The sequence below is a fragment of the Saimiri boliviensis genome, chromosome 1 (assembly GCF_048565385.1).
Source record: "Saimiri boliviensis isolate mSaiBol1 chromosome 1, mSaiBol1.pri, whole genome shotgun sequence".
NCBI classification, from domain to species: domain Eukaryota; kingdom Metazoa; phylum Chordata; class Mammalia; order Primates; family Cebidae; genus Saimiri; species Saimiri boliviensis.
This window is the reverse complement of record NC_133449.1, coordinates 124,799,398-124,826,357: the sequence shown is the minus strand read 5'-3', so window position 1 is coordinate 124,826,357 and position 26,960 is coordinate 124,799,398. Positions and strand designations below refer to the sequence as shown.

At 38.6% G+C, this 26,960-nt stretch overlaps 1 protein-coding gene across 7 annotated transcripts in view; it reads left to right on the top strand.

Annotated features, from left to right (window-relative positions):
- PHKB (phosphorylase kinase regulatory subunit beta) overlaps positions 1–26,960 on the top strand; it is a 240,968-nt gene that overhangs the window by 29,279 nt on the left and 184,729 nt on the right. For all 7 annotated transcript variants that reach the window (XM_010347818.3, XM_003937248.4, XM_010347819.3 and 4 more), the window contains 3 exons: positions 15,362–15,451; positions 17,925–18,063; positions 21,266–21,365. In XM_010347818.3, coding sequence (XP_010346120.1) covers positions 15,362–15,451; positions 17,925–18,063; positions 21,266–21,365 — 329 coding nt within the window. The remainder of the gene's footprint in view (positions 1–15,361; positions 15,452–17,924; positions 18,064–21,265; positions 21,366–26,960) is intronic.

Below are 26,960 nucleotides of genomic sequence, written 5' to 3'. Positions count from 1 at the left end.
CTACGAAGGACACAAACTCATCATTTTTGATGGCTGCATAATATTCCATGGTGTACATGTGCCACATTTTCCCTGTCCAGTCTGTCATCGATGGGCATTTGGTTTGCTTCCAGGTATTTGCTGTTGTAAACAGTGCGGCAATGAACATTCGTGTGCATGTGTCCTTATAGTAGAACGATTTAAACTCCTTTGGATATATACCCAGTAATGGGATTGCTGGGTCAAATGGAATTTCTATTTCTAGGTCCTTAAGGAATCGCCACACTGTCTTCCATAATGGTCGAACTAATTTACACTCCTACCAACAGTGTGAAAGTGTTCTTATTTCTCCACATCCTCTCCAGCATCTGTTGTCTCTAGATTTTTTTAATGATCACCATTCTAACTGGCGTGAGATGGTATCTCAATGTGGTTTTGATTGGCATTTCTCTAATGACTAGTGATGATGAGCATTTTTTCATATGTTTGTTGGCGTCATGTATGTCTTCTTTTGTAAAGTGTCTGTTCATATCCTTCACCCACTTTTGAATGGGCTTGTTTTTTTTTTTTTTTTTTTTTTTTGTAAATCTGTTTAAGTTCTTTGTAAATTCTGGGTATCAGCCCTTTGTCAGATGGATAGACTGCAAAAATTTTTTCCCATTCTTTTGGTTGCCGATTCACTCTAATGACTGTTTCTTTTGCCGTGCAGAAGCTGTGGAGTTTGATTAGGTCCCATTTGTCTATTTTGGCTTTTGTTGCCAATGCTTTTGGTGTTTTGGTCATGAAGTCCTTGCCTACACCTATGTCCTAAATGGTTTTGCCTAGATTTTCTTCTAGGGTTTTTATGCTGTTAGGTGTTACGTTTAAGTCTTTAATCCATCTGGAGTTGTTTTTCAGCTCCGTCAATTCACTTATATTCCTTTCTAAGTTGTCCATTTTCGTTAGCATTTCATCAAATCTTTTTTCAGGGTTCTTAGTTTCTTTGCATTGGGTTAGATCAGGCGTCCCCAAGCTTTTTACACAGGGGTCCAGTTCACTGTCCCTCAGACCATTGGAGGGCCGCCACATGTTGTGCTCCTCTCACTGACCACCAATGAAAGAGGTGCGCCTTCCTGAAGTGTGGCGAGGGGCTGGATAAATGGCCTCAGGGGGCTGCATGTGGCCCGCGGGCCATAGTTTGGGGATGCCTGGGTTAGATCATGTTGTTTTAGCTCACAGAAGTTTCTTATTACCCACCTTCTGAAGTCTGATTCTGTCGTTTCATCACACTCATTCTCCATCCAGCCTCGTTCCCTTGCTGGTGAGGAGTTGTGATCCCTTGTAGTAGGAGAGGTGTTCTGGTTGCGGGTGTTTTCATCCTTTCTGTGCTGGTTTCTTCCCATCTTTGTGGATTTATCCACCTGTCGTCTTTGTAGTTGCTGACTTTCAGATTAGGTCTCTGAGTTAAATTCCAGTTTGTGGATCATGAAGTTATTTCTGTTTCTTAGTTTTCCTTCTAACAATCTGGCCCCTCTGCTCTAGGACTGCTGAGGTCCACTCCAGACTCTGCTTGCCTGGGGATCACCTGCAGCAGCTGCAGAACAGTAAGGGTTGCTACCAGTTTCTTCTTCTCCTATCTTTGTCCCAGAAGGATACCTGCCAAATATCAGTCTGTTCTCTCCTTTATGAGGTGACTCTTTGGTATATGGGGGTCAGGGAGCTGCTTGAGGACACAGTCTGTCCTTTATTGGAGCTCAAGTGCTGAGCTTTGAGCTCCATTGTTCATTCAGAGTTGCTGGGCAGGTACGTTTAGGTTTGCTGCAGCGGAACTCATAAACTCTTTTTTATTTTTTTCCCCAGGTGCTCTGTCCCAGGGAGTTAGAGCTTTATTTATGAGTTTCCATTGTGCTGCTGCCTTTTTTTTTCAGGGCTGCCCTGCCCAGCAAGGAGGCAGCCTAGTCAGTTTCTGCCTGCAGAGGCTTTGCTGAGCTGCTGTGGGCTCCGCCCACCTGCCATGTGATCTTCCCTGCAGTCCTGTTTATATGGGTGTAGTTAGAACTGCTTTGGCAATGGTGGCCCTGTAATGGTGGACTCTCTCTGTAATGGCAGGTTGCCTTGGCAATATCGGGTTGCCTCGGTAATGGCAGGCTGCCTCAGCGATGACGGACTACCTCTGTAGTGGTGGAGTGTCTCAGTATTGGCAGATGCCCCTTCCCCACAGAGCTGGACCCTCCCGGGTTCAGCTGTGCTTGCTGTGAAACTCTCAACTCAGAGTGTTTTCAATTGCTGTTTTCGTGTGTGTGTGTGTGTGTGTGTGTGTGTGTGTGTGTGTGTGTGTGGTGGTGGGACCCACTGAGCCTAATCACCTGACTCCCTGACTCAGAGTCTTTTTGTTTTTTTTAGTTGAAAGGTCGACTCTCTCCCAGGTGTTCAAGTTGCCTGTTGAAAGGCGCCGGGATCTGTGTGATTTCCCCTGCGGTGACTCACTGAGCTGGCTGAAACAGTGGCACTGAGATTCGTGGCAGTTTTTTTGCCCAGGAATCTCCTGGCCTGGCTCCCTAGTTTTCAGTTCCCTTTTAAATCATATGAATGGGCGATCTGCTTTCCTGGGGCTCCAATTGCCAGCTAAAAGGGCACCCGGACCAGTGTATTTTGTACGGAGAACCACCCTGCCAGGGCACCAGCAGAGCAAAGCAGGCATACCAGCCGCGCCAGCCGAAACAGCCATGCTGGCCGAAACAGCTGCGCTGGCGACCCATGGGGCTCCTCCGCCTGGGAATCTCCTGGTCTGTGGGCAGTAGAAATCAGTCTGGAAATGCAGCATCCACTCACCCTTTGTGCTTTCACTGAGAGCTGTAATCCTGAGCTGTTCCTAGTCGGCCATCTTGGGTCCTCCCCCGGAATTTTTTTTCATATGTTTGGGACATCTGGGATTTCTTTCAGCAGTGTTTTGTAATTCTCATTGTAATTCTCATCTTTTACCTTTCTGGTTAGCTGTATTCCTAGGTTTTTAATTCTTTTTGTGGCTATTGTGAATGGGATTGCATTCTTGATTTTTTGTTTGTTTGTCTGAGCCAGAGTCTTGCTCTCTTGCCCAGGCCAGAGTGCAATGGCACAAACTTGACTCATTGTAACTTCTGTGCCCCAGGTTCAAGCAATTCTCCTGCCTCAGCCTCCCAAGTAGCTGGGATTACAGTGGCCTGCCATTACGTCTGGGTAATTTTTGTATTTTTAGTAGAAACGAGGTTTTATCATATTGTCCAAACTAGTCTCTAACTCCTGACCTCAGGTGATCCACCCATCTCAGCCTCCCAAAGTGCTGGGATTACAGGCATGAGCCACCGTACCTAGCTGCATTCTTGATTTGACTCTCAGTTTGGATGTTATTGGTGTTTGGAAATGCTAATGATTTTTATACATTGATTTTTGTATCCTGAAGCTTGGCTGAAGTTATTTATCAGATATAGGACACTTTGCATACAAACTATTTGGTTTTCTAGGTATAAAATCATATTGTCTGAGAAGAGAGATAGTCTTGCCCTGGTTCTTGAGGGGAATACTTCTAGCTTTTGCCCTTTGAGTATAATGTTGGCTGTTGGTTTGTCATAAATGGCTCTTATTTGTTTGAGATATGTTCCTTCAATGCCTAGTTTGTTTTATGTCATTTTTGAAAATTGTTTTATTATTTCAAGAGGAAATGGTCTATTTGAATTCTATGACTTGGAATGTTTTCTTCTTATGACCAGATAGATGGATCTTTGTATTTAATATTTTATAACCTAAAAAAAAATTGAACCAATGTGATCTTTTTCAGAATTATGGAGTAAACTACTTATTTTAGATGTGGTTTAGGTCTAGGTGTGGTGGCTCACATTGGTAATCCCAGCACTTTGGGAGACTGAGGTAGGAGGATCACTTAAATCTAGGAGTTTGAGACCAGCCTGGGCAACATGGCAAAACTCTATCTCTATAAAAGTTTTTATAACCAGATGTGGTGGCATGAGCCTATAGTCCAGCTATTTGGGAGTCTGAGGTTGGAGCATTGCTTGAGCCTGGGAAGTCAGTGCTGCAGGGACTTATGATCTCACCACTGTACTCTAGCCTGAGTGACAGCACAAGACCCCTATCTCAACAGAATATATTAAAGAAAATTTTAAAAGTGGCTTAGAAAACAAATTCCCAATAGATCAAGTACCTAAAAGCACAATTTTATCTCATTTTTAGAGATGGAGTCTCACTGTTGCCTAGGCTGGAATCAGTGGTGCCATGATAGCACACTACAGTCTTGAATTCCTAGGCTCATATGATCCTTCTGCCTTAGTCTCTTGAGTAACTGGGATTACAGGCATGAGCCACCCTGAACAATTCCTGTTTTTTTTTGTATGATAAAAATCCTAGCTGAAAACCATGGTGACTATATATATGTATAACCTAGAGCCTGACACAAATTCGCATTTTAAACAGACAAGAAAACAAGAACCAAATGAAAAAAGATAGATGTATTTGACTAGTAAAATTTTTTATATTACAGCATTGATATACTAATGAAGGCTTGGGAATGTTTGCAATGGGAATGTTAGATATATAGCAAAGATATACAAAGAGCTTTTAGAAATAGCTAGCAAAAGGACTAACAAAACAATGGCAAATGGCAAAATGATATAGACAGGTAACAGAAAAGCAAATCCAAATGACCATTTTCATAATCACTACCAGTATGGATAATGAAAGTTAAGTCAAGTAAGATACTATTTTACTTGTAACAGTTTGGAAAACCTTTTAAAAGAATGGGACACTTTAAACTTCTAATAGGAATGGGAATCGTTTTAGCCTTGAAAAAATGCAATTTGTGGCTGGGCACAGTGGCTCATGCCTGTAATCCCAGCACTTTGGGAGTCCAAGGCAGGCAGATCACGAGGCCAAGAGATCGAGACCATCCTGTTAAACATGGGTGAAATCCTGTCTCTACTAAAAATAAAGAAATTAGCTGGATATGGTGGTGTGCACCTATAGTCCCAGCTACTGAGGAGGCTGACGCAGGAGAATTACTTGAACCCAGGAGGTGAAGATTATAGTAAGCAGAGATCACGCCACCACACTCTAGCCTGGGTAAAAAGAGTGCGACTCCGTTTCAAAGAAAAAAAAAAAAAAAAAAAAAGCAATTTGCCATTATTTTGTAAAAATTATACTTATTCAGTTCAATACTGCTTCTGGGAATTTAGATCAGAGATGGGCAAACTTCTTCTATAAAGGGCCAAATAGTAGATATCTTAGGCTTTGTAGACCATATAGTCTTTGTTACAACTACTCAATTCTACATGATATCACTAAATGAAGATTTGGGAAGAGATATGTTGTAACATGCTATTATGTGGTATTTTCAATTTATAGAAATATAAGTAAAAATAAATTCAGTGGCATAGATAATAGTAAAATGTAAAATAGGAAGTGATGAGTTTTGACTATTTATTACTTTTGGTTTTAATCATTGATTTACAAGTTTATAAAATTTATTTTTCAACACTGTGGTATACGACCAACTTCCAAAATTCCTAAACACTTAATAGTTATACTCATTCCAACTGTTACTAGCTGTCTCCAACACGCCACTGGCTATACCTTTGTATGAAGATGTTTCTGCAGTATTGCTTATGATGGTAAGAACAAGAAACAGATGATGGGTGAATAGTTGAATAAATTGTACTATATGTCATGGAATATAAAGCATCTATTAGAACCATCACCTTGGATTGCTTTCTGTATATATTAAATGGTAGGAGAAAGATATAAGGATGGCTCTGTGCCATGATCCTGTCCCACAAAACAAGCAATAATAGTCTTCCCTTATTTATGCATTTTTGTTTGATTATGATTGTGTAAATATGGAGAAAAGTATGGTTATCTAGGAATGAGGACAGAAAAGGACTAGCAGTGAGGTAAATGACAAAAGGACTAATGTCCAAGATAAAAACAGCATAACTATTATGATTTCATGGTTGGCAAATTTTACATATATTTCTAATTTTTGCTTAAAGAAATGCCTGAAAATAATGCACCAAAATATTAATGACAACTGTTTTTCTGTCTTGTGAATTTATACACTTGAATCAGTTTTTAAATAAAACTTACTCTGTTAGTGATATATTTTCTTCACTTCAAAAAATTGTTAGTATGTAGCATCTTAAAATTAGGAAATGTACAATTTCCCGTGTTTTACAACTGTGAGTATTAAGTATGTATATGTTTAGAGTTTCATGCACTTATTGACAAAAATAATCAAACTACTCTGTAAAATATTTTAAGAGATTTATTCTGAGCCAAATATGAGTGACTGTGGCCCATGATATAGCCTCAGAAGGTCCTAAGAACATGTGCCCAAGGTGAAGGGGGGTGCAGCCTGGTTTTATACATTCTAAGGAGACATGAGACTTCATATACATTTAAGAAATACATTGTTGGGGTCAAGAAAGGTTGGGGTCAAGACCAGTTTCTCGAACTGTGTCCTGTTGCAAAAGAAGTGGTTCCAGCTTATAGGTAGATTTAACAGTTTTCTGGTTGACAATTGGTTGAGTTTGGGATCAATAGAAAAGAATGTCTGAGTTAAGCTAAAGGATTGTACCAGCCCGGGCAACATGGTGAAACTGTTTCTACAAAAAAATACAAAGATTAGCCAGGTATGGTGGCACATGCCTATAGTCCCATCTGCTCCAGAGGCTGAGGTGGGAGGATTTCTTGAACCCAGGAGGTAGAGACTGTGGTGAGCCACTGCACTCCAGCCTGGGCAACACAGTGATACTCTGTCTCAAAAACTGGAGACCAAAGTTCTTACTTGCAGAGGAAGCCTTCAGGTAGTAGGCTTCAGAGAGAATTGGTTATAAAATGTTTCTTATCAGTTGTAAAGTCTGTTCTGATGCTAATGCCAGAGAAGTATAATGAGGCATGTCTGTCTCCCTTTTCCAGGCATGGCCTGAACCAGTCTTTCAGGTTAAATTTTAAGAGTGCCCTGGCTGAGGGAGAAGTCCATTCAGATGGTTTGTGGGCCTTATAATTTTAATTTTGGTTTATACCTTTCTAGATTTCAGTTATTGTCTTCATATTTAGATGAGGAGCAATGTATTTGTTCCCATTCCCTGGCAGGATTTGCAGGATAGTTGCTCAGAACTAGAATACTAATCTGGATTTTTACATTACCCATCTCTCCTGTTCTTTCTGAGCTGCAGCTGGAGGTTGCTGGTTGGTTCACAGGAACAACCAGGGTTAGTCTAAAAATGTAGGCAAAAATTTGAAAACAACTAATGAATTTAGAATTTAATGATAAATGTGCGATACATTTTGAAGCATAATTTATGTTTCTCTTGTCCTCATTTTTAAAAAAACAAATCATGATAGGACTGAGTTGTTTGCAAAATAGACTTTAGTCTTACACTTGTCCTGATTATTTGCCTAAAGTGCAACAAGAATAAGTATTTCTACATAGGCTTTTTAGATTGGCTTTGATAGAATTCTGTTCCACAAGGAATCTCAGATAAGACCTTTTAAAGCTGAGCCCAGCCATGGGTTTATATCCTCAAATACCTGTGAGTTGGGTGACCTCCTCCCCTTAAGGTCCCAAGATAAATTTAGAGGACCTAGGCCTGTTAGAAAGTGACATTCTTTGCTGACCACAGGTCAGTAGCCCTGTACAGGGCCTGCGTAGGCAATGGTATGAGGCCAGTTTTTACCACAGGGCTTTTATCAGCTATGAAAGTTGAGCTTGACTCTTTAAAGGGAAGCATAACCTTCTGGTGAAATTTTGGTGAAACAACCAGTTTCTCGAACTGTGTCCTGTTGCAAAAGAAAAATGGATTCTTATTGTACTGATACAAACAACTATATTGCCATAAGTTAAGAATACTCACAGATAGTTTCCAAGTTCTCGATGAATCAGGCAGAGATTCCAACATGCTCTAAATTTTGTTCACAGGAGTATACTTTACTCAATTATTGAAGGTTGTAAATAGTTTAAAATAAGTTTCCTTCACTCTGAAAAACAAAACAAGGGTCAGCAATATTTCAAGCAAAAGTCAGAGATTGCTTCAGCTTTCTGAGTACTATCCATTTAGTTCTTGATTTCTTGATGTTCATAAACATTTCAGCTCTTCATGAGTCCTGTACATTTTTTCTTTATTCCAATGTTACAATCTCCAAAGTTATCAGAAACCTGTACTTAAGACCACCTGTCAAAATTCTATCACTTATTATAAACCATCTTTTGAAAAGAATTCAAAGAAGACAACAATTGTCTGTGAATGGCAAAATGTCCAGCGTAGTTATAGTTAGAAACACAATTGACAAAAACCTTCATCTCTTTGGTTTATGATAACTTAACATAATAACCTTAATTATGATTGCCAGCACATATACATTAGAATTTTAGAAATCCCATATAGTTTTGGAACAAATATTAGTATTCACCAAAATATAATCTAACGTAGACTGAACATTATTTTGGCAATTCCATGTAACTAAATGTGTCAGATGATCCTGTTTACCTCTTTTCTGGAGGTTCCAGGGGCCCTCTGAAGCCTCCCAGAAGCCAGATGTCAGGAAAGGCAATTTTGAAGCTGAAGTTTGATTTGGGGAAGCCTGTTAAATATGTTAAAGGTTTAAAACACTTGATGTTATAAAATTGAATTCCAGATTACCATACATTATTTATTTTGTCGAAATGATAACTCAGAAATTTTAATGAAGCAAAAACCTTTTATAACCTTTTACAGGTTTGCCAAAGGGCAGATCAGTGTCCCAAGAGTACCCTGCTGCGCTTTCACTCCAATGCTCAACTCACAGAGCAAACACATAGTAACTCCCAGAGCATAGTCTATTATGTTCACACAGAAAGCCTCCTCTGCAAGATTAATTTCCACAATCTTTCCACTGCTTGTTTGAACTTTCTGCTTTATCCTACCTAATTCAAAACAATCCTTTAATCCTAGCCAATAATTTACATTTTCATGCCTTCTTATGCTTTTTCACTAATAACACATTTTGTTGTTCTTTGTTTTGTTTTGTTTTAGACGGAGATCCAGGCTGTAGTGCAGGTATGATCTCCACTGACTGCAATCTCCACCTCCTGGGTTCAAGCAATTTTCCTGCCTCAGCCTCCCAAGTAGCTGGGACTATAGGCACACCCAGCTAATTTTTTTACATTTTTAGTAGAGACTGGGTTTTGTCATGTTGGCCAGGTTGGTCTTAATCTCCTGACCTTGTGATCCACCCACCTCAGCCTCCTAAAGTGCTAGAAACATAGGCATGAGCCACTATGCCCAGCCTATTTTGTTGTTCTTATACATCTAGCATATAAATCTATTTCCAGTAGTTTCAATTATGTGTTGTAATAGTAACTCCTAGCAAATTTAACTTTAATGTAAAACCTGGCAAGTTATAAAACTATGACTATATGTCAGTTGACTTACCAGTTGTGAATCAGGCAAGGCAGATAGTTCTTAAAACCCAAAAGGCGGTTTATAACCTTAATACATTTAGTGAGCCTAGTATCTAACCTGCATAATTTAGTCCACCAATTTACATTTTTTATGATATCTGCATTTTACTAATAATCTTTAAGGCTGTTTTTATTTCTCAAAGCTTAAAATCACATCAACTAAAAGGTACCACAGCTGTTTTCTTCCCTTTAAAATACATTTGATCCAAGCAATTGCCTTCCTTTAGGCCAGTTAGTTAGAGATCTTTTTATAGACCTCACGCTCAACACAGATACAGCTATACAGACAGACAGACAGACAGAAGGTTCAGTAGTTCCAAGACCTGTCATTTGCCAGTCTCTCTCTGATAATGTGAAGTAATTTCTGATACCCCCAAAAGTCAAAAATGCCAGACAGCATAATACAAAACAGAACCTTAAATTAGGAGAGGGCTTTATCTGTTTTCAATTCCTGGGTTTCATGAAAAAAAACAGAGTTTTTTGCAAAATGGGGTACCTGGCGCCTCCTATATTTTCTAAGGAGTTCCAGGCTGTTAGAACGTGAGTATCTGCTTTTAATTAACGTGACTTTTAGCCAGAGAACTCTTTAATAAGGGCCTTTTAAATTTCTTAATACCTGACTTTAGCCAGGCCTAATGGCTGATATTTCTGGCTTTCAAACTTTTCTAAGGGCTTAGAGAAAGGAAAATCCAAGGCAGTTCATGAAGGGTGAGGGAGCAAAAAAAAATGGCAAAGACCATGCAGCAATCAAACTACAAAGAACTCATTCCCTAAGGCAGTATTGAACTCCTAGCATGGTGAGCCTAGAACAAAACATTGCCACACTTGCTTGCAAGAACATAGAACAAGATGGAGGCCTGCTGCAAAGTTTGCCATGGAAATATGTGCAAAGTACACTAGATTGGCTACAGATTAAGACCAGCCTCAGAAGTCCTTCTTCATAATTAAAATTCTACAGAGAATATAAACAGTGATCCTTATAATTCCTATCTTAGTTTTTCTAAAAGAAAAAAAAGCTCATTTGAAAGTCAACTCCTGACCTTGTGGAGGAAAGGAAAGAAAAAAACAGTTTAAAATGCCTGATGAGGAACCTCTTATTCTTATGCAAGTTGTTCCTCCACCCGGGAGAAAGACTTAATCCCTGTCCTTGGGAGTGAGACCTCCTGGCTGGGGGAAGGGAAGGCTTCATGGATACAAGGCAGGGAGTGCTGCCTGCCATTGGGCACCCTTGGTTCATGAACCCCAGCCCTGGCAAGGAGGGGAGGGGAGCGGGTAGCCACTGTTAGCCCTTCTGTTCCAACAAAGGAAGGAAAATGCCCTGGAGACTGAGGCTGAGCTTTTCAACATCCAGGAGTGATGGCGGTAGGGGCATGGTTTCCCTACCCTCAGAAGTCTGAGGACGAAAAGGCTTAGAAATGAGAGAGAAAGTGATTTGGTTTGCATCTCACCCTTTCTCAAGCCCCACCTTGGGTGCTAACCTGTTGTAGGACTTTCTCCTTGTTTCACCTAAAAACGGGGTCCTTGTTACAGGACCATGAGAGATTAGGCTCACAGGATTTTTAAAGGGTGAGAAAAATGGACAAAACGGAAAACAAAGGTAAACAGGGCTCTCAGCAAGGAGAAAGTCCTGGTAGCTAGCTTCCCACCTCATAGATTGAATCCTAGATACCACCCTGGAACTGAGGAGGCCAGGCTCCTCCCTCTGGCAAACAATGTGCACTTCCAGAGGCTCCACCCTACTGCATACTCCTCCCAGAGTGCAGGCCAGTTGGAGGTTCTCTGGGATTTCTTTATACTTGGCTGTCTCATTCTTGAAATCAAGAGTAGGAGGGAGAAAGGGAAGCGCAGTTAGAATAAAGAATAAACAGAAAGAGGAGGAGGAACAATTTCAGCAGCATTTTTCATTTTAAAAATCACTTCATACTATTTTATATTTTTCTTTTGCAAATATATAACTTTGTCAGAACCTCTTTTAGAAGCTTCTAAGTATTGAAAATATCTCTCCCAGTTGTTTTTATTTTAGAGCTAGCTTTTTAAAATTGAGAGCACATGTAAACTAGTCGAGGTATTTTAAAATACACTATTTTGACCATTGTAATTTGGGGTCATCTTTAGTTATTTGTGACCAGTTTTCTAAATGTTAGCATGAAGAGGCACCAAAAGTGTTAAATATAAATACAGCTGGTGTTTATAATGGTGGGTCACTTTTTAAGGAAGAAGTTTAGGTTTTAGAGATATTGTTGTCCATAATTTTCATTTTCCTTCTGAATAACCAGAAACTTAGTGGTACACATAGAGGGTCTTTTGTTGTTTTGGTCACTCAAGAACATTTTAGGACAATTGAACCAAGCTTCAGAATCTAACCAGTTTTTAAAATTACAAGTTTTTCACTTAAGCCACAAAGTGTCACTTCCTCTTTTTAAAGACCAAAGTTTAAACTATAGAAAAGGTTGAAAAACTCCAACTAGTAGTTGGAAATAAAACCTTAACCTCAGAGAAAAATGAAAGTCACAAATTTGAGGTCAACAGATCTCCAGAGAATTACAAATGGAACTCTTACCTTTTAAAGAGCTTCATTCCAACTCCAGCGAGTTAAGAATGTATATGAGTTGAATAAAGTCTTAATCCTCAATCAAGCTGGGAGGATTCAGATCCCAGCAGCGGCATTACCAGAGAATCCTGCAGACTTCGGCAAGGTTGGGTGAAGGACAACCCATCGCATTGGTACCAAGGTGCCGATTGCTGGTAAAGTGTAGTGGGGATTTCTGGAGAGTCCATTTCGGGTCCCATCTGGGGTGCCAAAATATTACTCTTAAATAACTACTTTCAGAACATGTGATTCAGTATAGAGATTCTTCAAGCCTAAAACTTGAGGATGGCTATGGGGAAGCATAGATAGATGCTGCCCTGAATATATACTCTGATTAGCATCAAAGTGGATTTTAAAGAAAAGAAGAGGCAGCTTCTAAGGTATTTACCAATAACTTATATTAAAATAACAAGCTATTGATTAGCTATATATTGTTCTTTGTATCACAGATTCCAGGAACAGGAAGATAATGGGTAAGGCAGCTAGTCAGGAACAAAAATGCCTGTAAACATTGCCCTTGGGCATGGGTACAGAGGAGGGAATGTGTGAATGAAGTCCCATACTCTTGTCTTATTGGGCCTGATAAGTTTTGCATACCTCACCTAGCTCAGTCTGTTCTGAGCTATTTTTCTTCTCTCAGTGATAAGTTTTATTTTACCTTGAGAGGTTTGTATATAGACATAATTCAAATCAGGAAAGCATAGAAAAGAAAAATTAACATTTTGTAATTTCATTTCAGTTGGAACTCTAATCATTTAGTAGAATTTTCTGTTATTTCATATCTCTTTAATTTGCTTTTGGAATTTATGTTCTGTTAATTGCTCTCTCCACATTTTTACTGGCACTGATGCTTTCCAGATGTTTAAAATGTTAACATTGATTACTTTTCCTTTGACTTAGATTTGTGGTATTTTTTACCATAAATTGTTTGGAATATCCTTGTTTAATTTTAGGCAGTTATTTTAGAAACAATACAATGATGATCACTAAAATAATAACATTTATCTAACCAGACTGTTCCTGACTTACCATGGACGTTCTTTGTGTAGTGTAGATGATTTTACTTTTACCCTTTTCTGCTACATTTTGAATATCTCTTTTACCTCTTACTGAGTAGATACTTATTTTCTTGAGAAATCTGATTTTCCTTTTGTTCATCTATTGTTGCCTCTAATAAAACTCTATTTTTTCTCTTTTTTTAGAAAAATTAGATGACAGAATCACTGTAGTCCTTTGGTCTTAAATATTCTAGCACTTTTTAAAATAAATATTTCTGGACACTGGGTATGGTGGCTTATGCCTGTAATCCCAGCACTTCTGGAGGCCAAGGCAGGTGGATCGCGAGGTGAGGAAATCAAGACCATCCTGGCTAACACGCTGAAGCCCTATCTTTGCTAAAAATACAAAAAATTAGCTGGGAGTGGTTGCATATGCCTGTAGTCCCAGCTAATAGGGAGGCTGAGGCAGGAGAATCACTTGAATCTGGGAGGTGGAGGTTTCAGTGAGTCGAGATTGTGTGACTGTTCTCCAGCCTGGGCGGCAGAGCGAGACTCCGTCTTATAAATAAATAAATATTTTAAAACCTAAAATCATGATATAATATCATTAAAACAATCTTTCAAAATCAATTTATCTACCATTGTAATGGAGGTTGATTTCAGTTTTGCATATTCTGTATGCATATGCACATGTATCTTTTAACTAATTGTAATGGAATTATATACTCTTGGTAGTTTATTTTTCGTATGTAAAGCAAAATACTACCTCTACTAATAGGGATCTAAATAAAAACAGAAATGTTACTCACCCACAATTCTTCCACCCCAGCAAAGATATCCCCTTTAATTTTTATATATACATATGCATGATTTGTAAATTATGATTATCTGTACTTAATTTATTTTCTTTCATTATGGATGAGCTTCACTGGGAGTATATAAACTCTTAGAGCTTATTACCTTATATTCTAGCAGTGGCATATTATTCCTTTCTGATTGAGGCTACCCAAATACTTATACCTGCACGGAGCTAGTTGAATACAGGAAGGCAAGGGACATGGCTGGAGTGTGGCTGAGTTTTTTCCTTCTGTGCAGAAGTGGGCAAGGAGTACTGATGCTCCATCTGTTGATAGGTCTCTCCGTTCCTCACTGTGGAACCATTCCTGTTGGTGCCATTGTGAATACTCTTGTAAGAAAATGTTCTTTTCACTCAGAGCATGTCTTATCTACAAATTACCTATCTTTTCAACAGAAGATAATGAGCCTGTTGCCTGAATGTATAGGCCCTTTCTTTCCTTCCTTCTTAATGTTACTATTTGCCTAAACATATAGGCTTCCCAAAACCTTGACTTTAAACTAGCATGTTGGACACAGCAATTTTATGAGGATACAGGCTTTAATTTTCTTTAAAAACAGAAACTTAATTCATGCCAATGTGATTTCCCCCACTAGGTAAATTATAGGTTCCTTTTTGTGCTACATTCTTAGACTATATGATATACATTACTTGAATCCAGGGGCGGATTAATTGTGACCTTGAGATGTTTATAATTTCCGAGTGCTTTTAACAAGAATGAGAGACAGTACTTAGTCTGATGGCTGAAGGTTCAGATATCTTTCTTTCAGTTAGCAGTTGAGAAAGTGCACTAGTCAAGTGAACAATTTTCTGTATACGTTTTGTGGCAAATTATCATGGTTATTGTGTATTTTGTAGCTTTTGAGCAGCTGACTCTGCTAACACGTTGGAGTAGTTTTCAAGGCTGAGAAGTAGAAATGATTTGCTTGTAGTCCAGATAATAAGGCAAGAATATTATCTACCTGGGAGAAAGTCGAGGATTAGGAATTTCAGCATGAAACCTAGCTGAATATTTGTGGAGTGGATGGCCTTGGAGTATGTGAACAGTATCTTCTTTCCTTGAGGGTTTTGGGGGATAATCATTTGAGAAAAAAATTATATGATGAAACATTAGCGTAAGGAATTGTTTGGATTTATGGTCACAAAATTAGACATATTTCTTAACAACTAGAATCTATTGACAAATGGCCCCCACATGAGTATTAGTGATACTGAGTTGTTCGGACCGTATATACATCAGTTAGTTGGACTGAGTGCTGGGACTATTCCATGACATTTCAAGTCTTCTGTATTTATTGTCAAAGATACTTTATTCCCTCTTGTCCCCCCATCAAAAAGTTTTACAAGTAGTAAAGTATGGTACTTCCTATAAAAAAATGGAAATGAGATTAAGTATTGCTTCTTCATTTGTTTAGAATATTTCTTTATCTTTGTGAAAATGACTGAATTTGATGGGTTTTTATTTTTTCTTTTAGGCTCAGTTTATGAACCTCTTAAAAGCATTAATCTTCCAAGACCTGATAATGAAACTCTCTGGGATAAATTGGATCATTATTACAGAATTGGTGAGTAAAACTTGAGGAAAACATGTCCTTAGGTGGCTGCAATTAGTATTTCCTCTGCCCTAGTTAAGTTATGTATGGTATGTGGGTAATATTGTTCTGTCATTGGGATGCTGGGATACTTTGAATGATTAAGCAGCTCTATATTCCAATTGTATATTGATACCAGGACTATAAAAGGAATCTGGCAGATCATATCTGGCCCTTGAATAATTTTAAAATTGTCACCAATATCTTCTGTGTCTTTTAAATCTTCCTAAACATTACCAGATTTGAGACCTTGAGAATGTTTTTTGATTAATACACAAATATTTCACACAGCATTAATTTGCTCATTTACCTAAAAATGGTTTCCATATAGTTCTAAACTTTTTGTATCCATTTCTAATTTGCTAAGGTACAAGAGATAATCACAGGTTAGTATTATTAATATCAGAGCCCTGATTTTTGTTTGTTTTATTTTGTTTTTCCAGGATCAGCCTTGCAAATTTTGTTTTCAATGTAAGCAGCTTTCAGATATGTGTATATGGGACTCCTCTTTGTTTGTCAGACCATATATTAGAATGTCTATTAATCTTTTTGTCCATTTACATTTTATGCTATTTACTTGTACTAGTATGGCTGAAACATAAAATCTGATTTCTCTCCCCTTAAGATAAAAGATTTTTTGGGCCGGGTGCGGTGGCTCAAGCCTGTAATCCCAGTACTTTGGGAGGCCGAGGCGGTTGGATCACGAGGTCAAGAGATCGAGACCATCCTGGTCAACATGGTGAAACCCCGTCTCTACTAAAAATACTAAAAATTAGCTGGGCATGGTGGTGCATGCCTGTAATCCCAGCTACTCAGGAGACTGAGGCAGGAGAATTGCCTGAACCCAGGAGGCGGAGGTTGCGGTGAGCCGAGATCGCGCCATTGCACTCCAGCCTGGGTAACAAGAGTGAAACTCCATCTCAAAAAAAAAAAAAAAAGATTTTTTTGTCTATTTCAACTTCATATGAAACTTCAATCTCACTTATTTTGGTCAAGATTCTTGCATCCATTAAGTTGCCTGTTTTATTATTTTTTTGGCGATAACTACCTGAAGAGAATTAACCATATATATATATATATATATATATATATATATATATATATATATATATATGTCAGTTGTGTATTTTGGACTTCTAGGACTAATTATTTACACTGGGAAAAACAATAAATACTCTGGTTCTCTAAAAGAATTGATTATGATAAGATCAATTTAGTCTGAGAAAAACAGAAAGAAATTTTAATTCTGTAATCTCTGTGACAGACAGAGTGTTTTTGACCTTTGAAAATCTATCCTAAAAAGTAGATAACATAGCTGGACATGATCTCTCATGCTTTTAATCCTGGCACTTTAGGAGACCAAGATGGGAGATCTTTTGAAACCAAGAGTTTGAGACCAGCCTGGGCAACGTAACAAGCCCTCCATCTCTACAAAAAGTTTAAAAATTAGCCTGGCATGGTGGCAAGTGCCTGTAGACGCAGCTACTTAGAAGATTAAGTTGGGAGAATCACTGAAGCCCAGGGGTTAGAGGCTGCAGTGAGCTTATGATCATGCCACTGCACTCCAGCCTGGGTTATAGAGCGAGACCCTGTCTCAAACCAAAAAAGTAGTTGCCAATCTAGATAAGGTTAATGTAATGTATTTTAGGAAAAATGTTACCCATCCATTTATAGTTAGATAATAAAATAGCTCTTTGTAAATGTAATTTTAGTGTATGTGTTTTCCTATTTTAGAGCTCATTTATAAAAGATAATAAAACATTAATTTCAGACTTATTTAAGTAAAACATTCACAAAAAATTATTTACTTGCTTCTGTGTTCATATTATATATGGATGGAATTCCATTTTAAAATGTTAAACATTCTCCTAACCTCTGTAAAGTAAAATAAATACCGTACACTCCTCTGAAGACCAGGAACAATTTAGTCATCGGTGAAACCCAGGATTCTGGCCTGTTCTGTGATCTTCCCCTCGCCCTTCCTACGTTGTTGATCATTTACTGTAGCAGTTGAGGAACTTTGTGATTTCGCAAATGTATGCCACTCTTTCCTGTGCATTTGCTTTAAGTTTCCCTGTTGAATTGATTTTTAAAAAATATTATACTTGGTGTTTTGGTTTATCTTTTTTTCCCTCTGTACCTGATGATGTCCTAATAAGACTTCTAACACAAATTGACATTACCAGGGAAGTGCTAAAAGCTTTTTAAGTCCTAATTAGCTGAATCCTTTCCTAAAATCTGGAAAGACTTCTTTATGTAGGGTGGATTCCCGCCAAGGCTGGAGTAACATGAAGTTGTTTCCACATCTTCAGAAGTTTTATACTATAGCAAGTTTAGAAACAAAATCGTCAGAAGTGAGATGAGGAAATCAAAGAAGATTAAAACATTTAGACCAAGAAAAGTCACTGGCTGTACAATTCATTCTTTGTCTTGCCTTCAATTGCAGTCAAGTCAACATTGCTGCTATATCAAAGTCCAACTACAGGTCTCTTTCCCACTAAAACATGCGGTGGTGACCAGAAGGCCAAGATCCAGGACAGCCTATACTGTGCTGCCGGGGCCTGGGCTTTGGCTCTTGCATACAGGTGAGCTGGTGTATGTTCTCCTAGCAATTTCGAGGGTGGATACAGGTTTTTGTAGGACCAAGACTAACTGAGCAGCTATCTTTTGGCTCTGCTGCTGACTCACTCTGTGACTTATGACTGCTCACATCCCTTTTTAGGCCTCTAAACCTTTTCACTTTCTTTTCTTTTTTTTTTTTTTGACACAAGGTTCCCCAGGCCAGAGTACAGTGGCACAACCTTGGCTCACTGGAACCTCTTCCCCTTGGGTTTAAGCAATTCTCCTCCTCAGCCTCCCTAGTAGCTGGGATGGCAGGTGTGCACTACCACACCTGGCTAATTTTTGTACTTTTGGTAGAGACAGGGTTTTACCATGTTGGCCAGGCTGGTCTGGAACTCCTGACCTCAAGTGATCTGCCAGCCTCTGACTCCCGAAGTGTTGGGATTACACGTGTGAGCCACCATGCCTGACCTAAACTTTTTCATTTTTCTAAGAGTTTACATCAGACCAGTTCTAAGACTTTGTGACTCTGTGACTAAAACTTTTTGTCTCTAGGTTTCTAAATCAGCATTAGTCATTAGTAGAATGAACTACCTACCCACTCTCATTGACTTGATTGGTTTCAGTCATGGAGAGAACTGATGATGACTAAAATTTGCAAATGATAAAATGAGAGCCCAGAGTACTAACAAATTTTTTGAAATGATGTAACTAGTTAATGATAGAAACAGGGTCAGAATTCTTTTCCCCTACTCAGTTTCCTGGTTTTATCACTGCATTTCAGTGAAGTATCTGTTATTAGTTCTGGTTATAAGTGAAATAATTGTATAAAGTAAAAAAAAATAGTTTAACAATACAAAATTTCTTTTATTTATTTCACATGTAGAAAGCACTGAATGTGGATGCTAACACATAGTCAGTGGTAATACATTTTAACCATAATTAACATTAGGAAGATTAACTTTTTGAATATTAATTTTCTGAAAGTGACCCATATGTATGTTTCTGATTTAAAAATTGTATCTTCTGCATGAACATGATTTATCTGTTTGAAATCATTGATGTGTTGGATTTTAAAAAGAAAGAAAACACTGAGATACTATGAAGTAGTCTTATTTAAGTACACTTGAATGCTGATATCACTAAAAGCATTTCCTTACATATTCTAGGTAAGGACAATGTAGCTTTATTAAATGTAAAACTGCTACTCATCTTAGGAGTACAGGGAGCATCAGTAGCACCTTCACCAATTGGTGAAGCCAGTAATGAGACATACTGATGTTAGTTGCCATTCCTGATTTGACACAATGGGAAGTACAACTTGTGCTAACATCTTACCAAGTTATCTTTTTTTTTAAAAGATAGGGTTTCACTGTGTTGGTCAGGCTGGTCGTGAACTCCCAACCTCAGGTGATCCGCCCGCCTTGGCCTCCAAAGTGCTTGGATTATAGGCGTGAGCCACCGCATTCAGCCATCTTACCAAGTTATCTAATATGAGTCTACATATGAACAAGAAATCAGACAAAGCTGAATTGTGACTATTTATAAGACAACTTGCCTGCACTCTTTAAAAATGTCAGTATTACAGATGACTAGATTAAAAGAGACTAAACAGATACCACAGCTAAATACAATAGCATTTGTTAGCATTTTTTAAATGTAATACATGCTCCTTAATTGGATCACACATTTTTAAAAATGCTATAAAGTACGTTTTCGGGATACTTCAAAAAATTTGAGCCAAGACTAAGTATTAGATCGTATAGTGTCAATATTAAATTCCTGAGGTATAATAATGGTATTCTGGTTATGTAGGCAACTCTCCTTGTTTTCTAGAGAGACCTCTGAATTGTGTAGAAGTGAAGGCTCATGATGTTTGTAGCTTACTTTCAAACAGTGAAGAAAATATTATAGTTAGAGAATGCAAGCTAATGTTAACAATAGTTAATCTAAGTGAAGAGTTAAAGGCCTATTATAATATCCTTTTAACTTTTTTGTAGATTTGAAATTTTTCTAAATAAAATGTTTACAGGAAAATTGCTTTAGCAAATACAAGAGTACACGCAGCATATGGACAACAGTCAGATATTAACCTTTTCCCAAAATGCTTCTAACATCAGATAGAGACTTTAAAGTCCTTTGCCAGACACACCATCTATGTAGAATCTGCCTCTATTAAAACACTTATGTTCGACATCAAGGAGAAAAGTACTGTATAGAGCAAATTCATGCTAATTTTTGTACAATGCTAGCATGCAAAAGAAGGTATGATGTGCTAATGATGAATAAGTTAGTTTTAACTGACATACACTATACTATGTCAAAATAATAATCATTCTTCCCAATAGTGAATGGTATATGCAGTCTGTGACTGAAGTGGGAGGTAATTATAGTATACTTTTTAAGGAGAGAGGTGATATTTTTTAATCATGTGAGAATGATCACCAGATATTTCAGTTAAGATTAAGTGAAACAATAAATAAGTCACTTTTGTTTTTTAGTGGTGGGCGACTCTCATCCATCTTTGGAAAACTGATCTATAATAAAAAACAACTTGTGGACAGAAGGAACATCTTAACATAGTTTGATAGTTAGATTTTACCTGTTTTTTATTTTTAAAAGCAAGAGATGTAAAATATGGTCAATTGATTTTAAATTAAAACCAGAGAATATAAAACTTTATGCCAAAATACATCATGTGTCATCCTGGATGTTGTTTAGTTGAAGGCATCCTTAATTATGACTAAATGCCTTCCCTGAAAGTATTAAACACACTGCAGAGCAAAGAAAGGCAGCACCTACCTTAACTTGTGGTTGCTACTTAAATCCAAATGGCCATTGCATAACCTACAGGGATAGGTAATAAAAATTACATTTATTTTGTAACGGTGAATTTAAAACAATCTGTTGGTGGATTTTTTTTCCAATAGAAATATCCTTTAAAATTTCAGCCAAATCACTGTAGAAATAATGTATACTATTTTTAAAAGAAGTTGGCTTACATCCTTGAAAGAAGGAAAAATCTACCTAAGTTTCATCATAGGATTTTTTTTTAATTGCAACATTTCTACTTTTGCTGAGAAAACGGAGTTTCACTGTGACAGAATTGGTAGATGTCACCAGAACACAGGATTAGCCAGATAGTTAAATACTTAATTATCAAAAGCTCTGCTTCTTTTTCAAATGCATTTCCAATTTGTTTCATGAGTTATCTCTCTCACCCAGGCGCATTGATGATGACAAGGGAAGGACCCATGAGCTGGAGCACTCAGCTATAAAATGCATGAGAGGAATTCTCTACTGCTATATGCGTCAGGCCGATAAGGTAAAACACTGTGGTGTGGACGGGAATTCTCCCATCATTCTGAAGGATTAATTTAACTAGTATAGCAATGGCATCTTCTGAAGAAGAATGTACTTTACAAAGGGACAGCCACATCCTAGGGCGGCCTAGATAGGTTAAAACAGCCTCTGCCTTTCTAGCCCAGGGTTTGAAATCCTGAAATAGAAGGAACACCGTAAGCAAGAGGTGATTGAGAATTGTTATTTAGACTTGGATTTGTTTGTATTTTGCATCTGGTGTTGCTTGATAAAGACCCAGTTTCTCAGGAACCTCACAATATCCATAATTTTAACCAATATTTTATTAGTTAAAGAAAATCCTTATCAGAATTACTTTTGGACATGTGAATTGCTCTGACCTAAGTGAACTTTAGTTTAAAACTAACAACACTTGGCCGGGTGTGGTGGTTCACGCCTACAATCCCAGCACTTTGGGAGGCTGAAGCGGGTGGATCACGAGGTCAAGAGATTGAGACCATCCTGGCTAACATGGTGAAGACCATCCTGTACAACATGGTGAAACCCCATCTCTTCTAAAAATACAAAAATTAGCCTGGCATGGTGACATGTGCCTGTGGTCCCAGCTACTTGGGAGGCTGAGGCAGAAGAATCGCTTGAGCCTAGGAGCTGGAGCTTGTAGTGAGCCGAGATTGCACCGTGTTACTCCAGCCTGGCAACAGAGCAAGACTCCATCTCAATATATATATATATATATATATATATATATATATATATATATATATATATGTAACACTTTATTTGTATACAAAGAGCTTGGAAAACAGTTTTACAGGGTTATGTGGAAATTAAAAAAAATTATATACATAACAACATTTTAAAAACTATAAAGCTTTATACAAATATAATGTGCTATTCCCTTACTTACCTACATCTCTGTGATCCCAGTTCCTAATATAGTAAGTGCCTATATGTGTACATCAATGCATCATGGGTCCCTAAGACCATCTAGAGGTTTGATGCTTCACTAGGAGAACTCACATGACTCAACAGATGGTCTTAGTCATGGCTATGGTTTATTACAGGGAGAGGAGACAAAGCATAATCAGCAAAGGTACATGGAAGGAGAGGAGACAAGGCATAATCAGCAAAGGTACACTGGAGGAAGCCAGATGCCAGCATCTAGGAGTCTTCCCCAGTGGGGTCACACAGATACACATCATTCCCCCAGCAAATGATTATGACTAAGTGTAACGTTTAAAATGTCTATCAGGGAAGTTCAATAGCAACTTGAGGTTTATGTAGCCCAAGGTTTTCATTGGTGGTTGGTCATGTAGGTATCCTCTATCTAGCACTCAACCAAAGTTCCAGATATCTACAAGGAAACCAGATGTGTCGTATCAACCACACTGTTAATGTAAACCCTTTAGGTATAGTGAGCCACTCTTCTGAGGGAATAGTGGAAACATTTTCATAATCTGAGTGGCCACATACCAGCCAAGGGCCAATCTTACAAACAGTTCTTTCTGTAGTTGGCAGTTTCTGGCCTACTATATTAACTCATTTCAGGACAATCAGCATAAACGAATGCACTGGTTTCCAGGCTGTTCCCAGCTGTGTGATGTTGGACAAGTTATTTAATTTCCATGTGCCTCTGTTTCTTTCATCTGTTAAATATGGAAACCAGTAATACCTCCCTTATTAGGTTTTGTAAGGATTAAGAAATAACGCACCTGTGCGAGTCAGTGTTTGTGAGGAAGTTAACTTGGTGCAATGAAGGTGAAGGCTGGTGCACTCACTGGCTGAGGTGGGATTCTCAGCCCCCAGTCTGCTGAAGGTGCACCACCCACACATCTCACCGGGTCAGTACTGGGTAGGGGAAGCACCAGAACACATGTTGGGACCTGAAAGATGGTGACCTATGCCTGGGTCAGGGTGAAGCCGGAGGAATCTAGTGGAGGCCTGTAGTGGTCCTGACATGTGAATCAATTGGACATCCGAACTGGGCATAGGGGCAAAAGACTGATGGAACCATCTAGTAGCTTGTTCCCTCTGAGGTTTCCCTCAGAATGGCTTGTGCCAGGATGGCTGGCACACTCCGAAAACCCACCCCATGTGGTTTCATCTGGTAAAGCAAATGGTTGGAGGTTTTAGTATCCAAAGGATCTCTACCTATTGTCACACTTTAAATGGGAAAGAAGCCCAGCTTGCTGGCACATGGAGCCAGGTGTGGAATGTAAGTGCCTAGTGGGCCACTTCTGGTAAGCAGACCTTGCACTGCAGGATGAACCAAATGCCAGGTTAAGGTGCCCAATGCCCACACACAAATCAGACCCCAGAAAAGGTGTACAGCAGGAGGGTGGCCATGGAAATTGAAGGGGTGGAGGTTGGGGGAGGCAGAGAATGTGTAGAGAGTACATGGTGTCTCCCTGCGTACCACCCTGAACACCTGATCTCGTCTGATCTCAGAAGCTAAGCAGAGTCGGACCTAGTCAGTACTCAGGTGAAAGAGAGCACATGGCACAAGGGCTGGTGCCAGGTGAACGTACAGTCAATATTTGTGTCATTATCATTAGTAATATTCCCTCTCCCTTCTAGACCACATGTTTTAGATGCATTCTTAACTTCTATATTTTAGCAGAGATGCACACAAGTAACTATGAAGGCAGTTTTGATCACTTAATATTTTGTTTTTTTTTTTTAATCATACAAACATATTGTTTTAATTTACACTTGAAAATAGTAGGCCAGGCATGGTGGCTCACACCTAAAATCGCAGCACTTTGAGAGGCTGAGATGGGCAGATTGCTTGAAACCTGGAGTTTGAGACGAGGCTGGCCAACATCGTAAAACCCCGTCTCTCACTTAAAATATAAAAATTAGCCAGGTTTGGTGGTGGACACCCATAATACCAGCTGCTCAGGAGGTTGAGGCACAAGAATCACTTGAACCCTGGAGGAGGAGGTTGCAGTGAGCCGAGATCACTCCATTGCTTTCCAGCATGGGCAGCAGAGGGGAAACTCTGTCTGGAAGAAAACAAAAGAATTAAAAAAAGTGATAGCACATTTTCTCCTTAAGGCCTGTATTTCAAGTCAAACCGTAAAAAAAAAAAAAAAAAATCATTACCATTCTGCCACCAGAACATGGTAACAAGAAACTGTTATAGAGAAAAAGTATATTTACTCATAAGCTAATAATAGAGACACATGAAGAACTTGTAGTTTGTCTACCGAGATTTGACTTTACAAATCAGTAATGCAAAGGTTTTTCAGATGCTCGAAATAAAGTAGTATGTCACAGATTGACATACTGGAATTAAAAGAGTGTGTCATATGTTATATTGATATAATTGTGATTTAAGTTAATTTTTTCCTAAGTATGAGATGTTATTGTTTTTTTTCATTTGTATTATTACGTGAATGCATAATGTCTTTATGAATTCAACTTTTCTCTTTATGATGCATTGTGAAAATCATGGATTTCATGGTTTGCCAAACAAGTTGACAGAGTAAAATTATCAAAAGGAAGTCTAATAATGTATTAGCTTAAGACAGGGATGTCCAAACTTTTGGCTTCCCAGGGCTACATGGGAAGAAGAATTGTCTTGGACCACCCATAAAATACACTAACACCAACTGTAGCTGATGAACTAAAAAAACAAAACATAATTCTCAGCAAACTGACACAAGAACAGAAAACCAAACACTGTATGTTATCACTCATAGGCGGATGCTGAACAATTAGAACACATGGACACAGGGAGGGGAACATCACACACATGCGATCAGTAGGGGGCAGCTAGGGGAGGGACAGCGGGGTGGGGAGGGTGGGGAGGGATAATGAGGGGAGAAATACCAGATACAGCTGATGGGGGGATGAAGGCAGCAAACCACCTTGCCATGTATGTACCTATGCAATAATCCTGCATGATCTGCACATGTACCCCAGAACCTAAAGTACAAATAAAAAAAAAAAAGAAAAAGTGAATAATTATTAGGAAAACAAAACATTCTTTGTATCACTGTTTTGCACAGATAGTCTCTAATATAATAAATTATTTATTTCCAGAAAAAGAATTGCAAAAAATTTCTTAAAATGTTTTAAGAAAGTTTAAAAATTTGTGCTGAGCTGCATTCAGAGCTGTTATGGACTATGGCTTGGACAAGCTTGGATTAAAGTTTTATCCTTGCGGCATGGTTAACCATTTGATTTTTATTGTTGTTTGGTTGGCTTTTTGAGACAGGGTCTCTCTCTGTCTCCCAGGCTGGAAAGCAATGGTGTAATCACAGCTCACTGCCTGTCTTGACCTCCCAGGCTCAGTCAATTCTCCCACCTCAGCCTCCTAAGTAGCTGGGGCTACAGGCGTGCACCAACACACCCAGCTAATTTTTGTATTTTTTTTGTAGAGACAGGGTTTCTCTGTTTCCACAAGCTGATACTGAACTCCCGGGCTCAAGCAATTTTTCCTCCTAACTCTCCCAAAATGCAAGGATTACAGGCGTGAGCCACTGTGCCCCACCAACTCAAGCTCTCTTAAATTCCTTAAATTATAAAGGATTATCTTTTTTTTTTTTTTTTTTTTTTTCTATGTAGCTATGATGTAGATCATTAGCGCTTGGCCATTAGCCAATTGTTAATGGCCTTTTCTGAGTTTCTTACTTAACCTTACTAACCAGTCATCACAATTGTAATATGTTTTCTTTTAATACAGTTTGAGTGTGACCTAAGGTTGTTTTTGTTTTTAATTTTAAAAATAAAGGGCCAGGCACAATGGCTCATACATGTAATCCTAGCACTTTGGGAGGCCGAGGTGGGCAGATTGCTGAGCTCAGGAGTTCGAGACCAGCCTGGGCAACATGATGAAACCCTGCCTCAACTAAAATACAAAAAAAAAAAAAAAAAATTAGCTGGGTGTGGTGGTGGGTGCCTGTAGTCCCAGCTACTCGAGGGGCTGAGGCAGGAGAATTGCTCGAACCCGGGAGATGGAAGTTGCAGTGAGGCAAGATTGAGCCACTGCACTCCAGCCTGGGTGACAGAATGAGACTCTGTCTCCAAAATTAAAAAAAAAGTAGAGACAGGGTCTCACTATATTGCCCAAGCTGGTCTTAAACTCCTGGGCTCAACAATCCTCCTCCTTGGCCTCTCAAAGTGCTAGGATTACATGCATGAGGCACCATGCCTGGCTGAGTTATCTTAAATTCTTTAAATTATAAAGAATCCTGTGTACCTATGATATAGACCATTAATGTAAACGTGAATTGTAAGTATTCTAGTGCATATGAGTGTGAGGGACTGACTCAGGGAGACTGAAGCATGAACTCAGCTCAAAGCCTTCCACCATACTTCACACCTTATTGGTGTCTGCCTTTCTTTTCCTCCAGTCTTGGCCATTTCCTTTATAATACTGTTGCAAGAGGGAATATGAACATATCATAAAATGTGAAATATTTCTCTCTTGGTTGTCCCTTAAAACTAAAGCAAAGCACATTTGTATTGTTCATTCACTGTTTGCCCTCTAGCCTCATGTTCTTTGTCTTTTGAAGTAAAATCATGACCTAGACAGTCTCCCTTCTCCACTTCTATTGATTTCTCATCATAAAACACACTTCCTGATGTATTT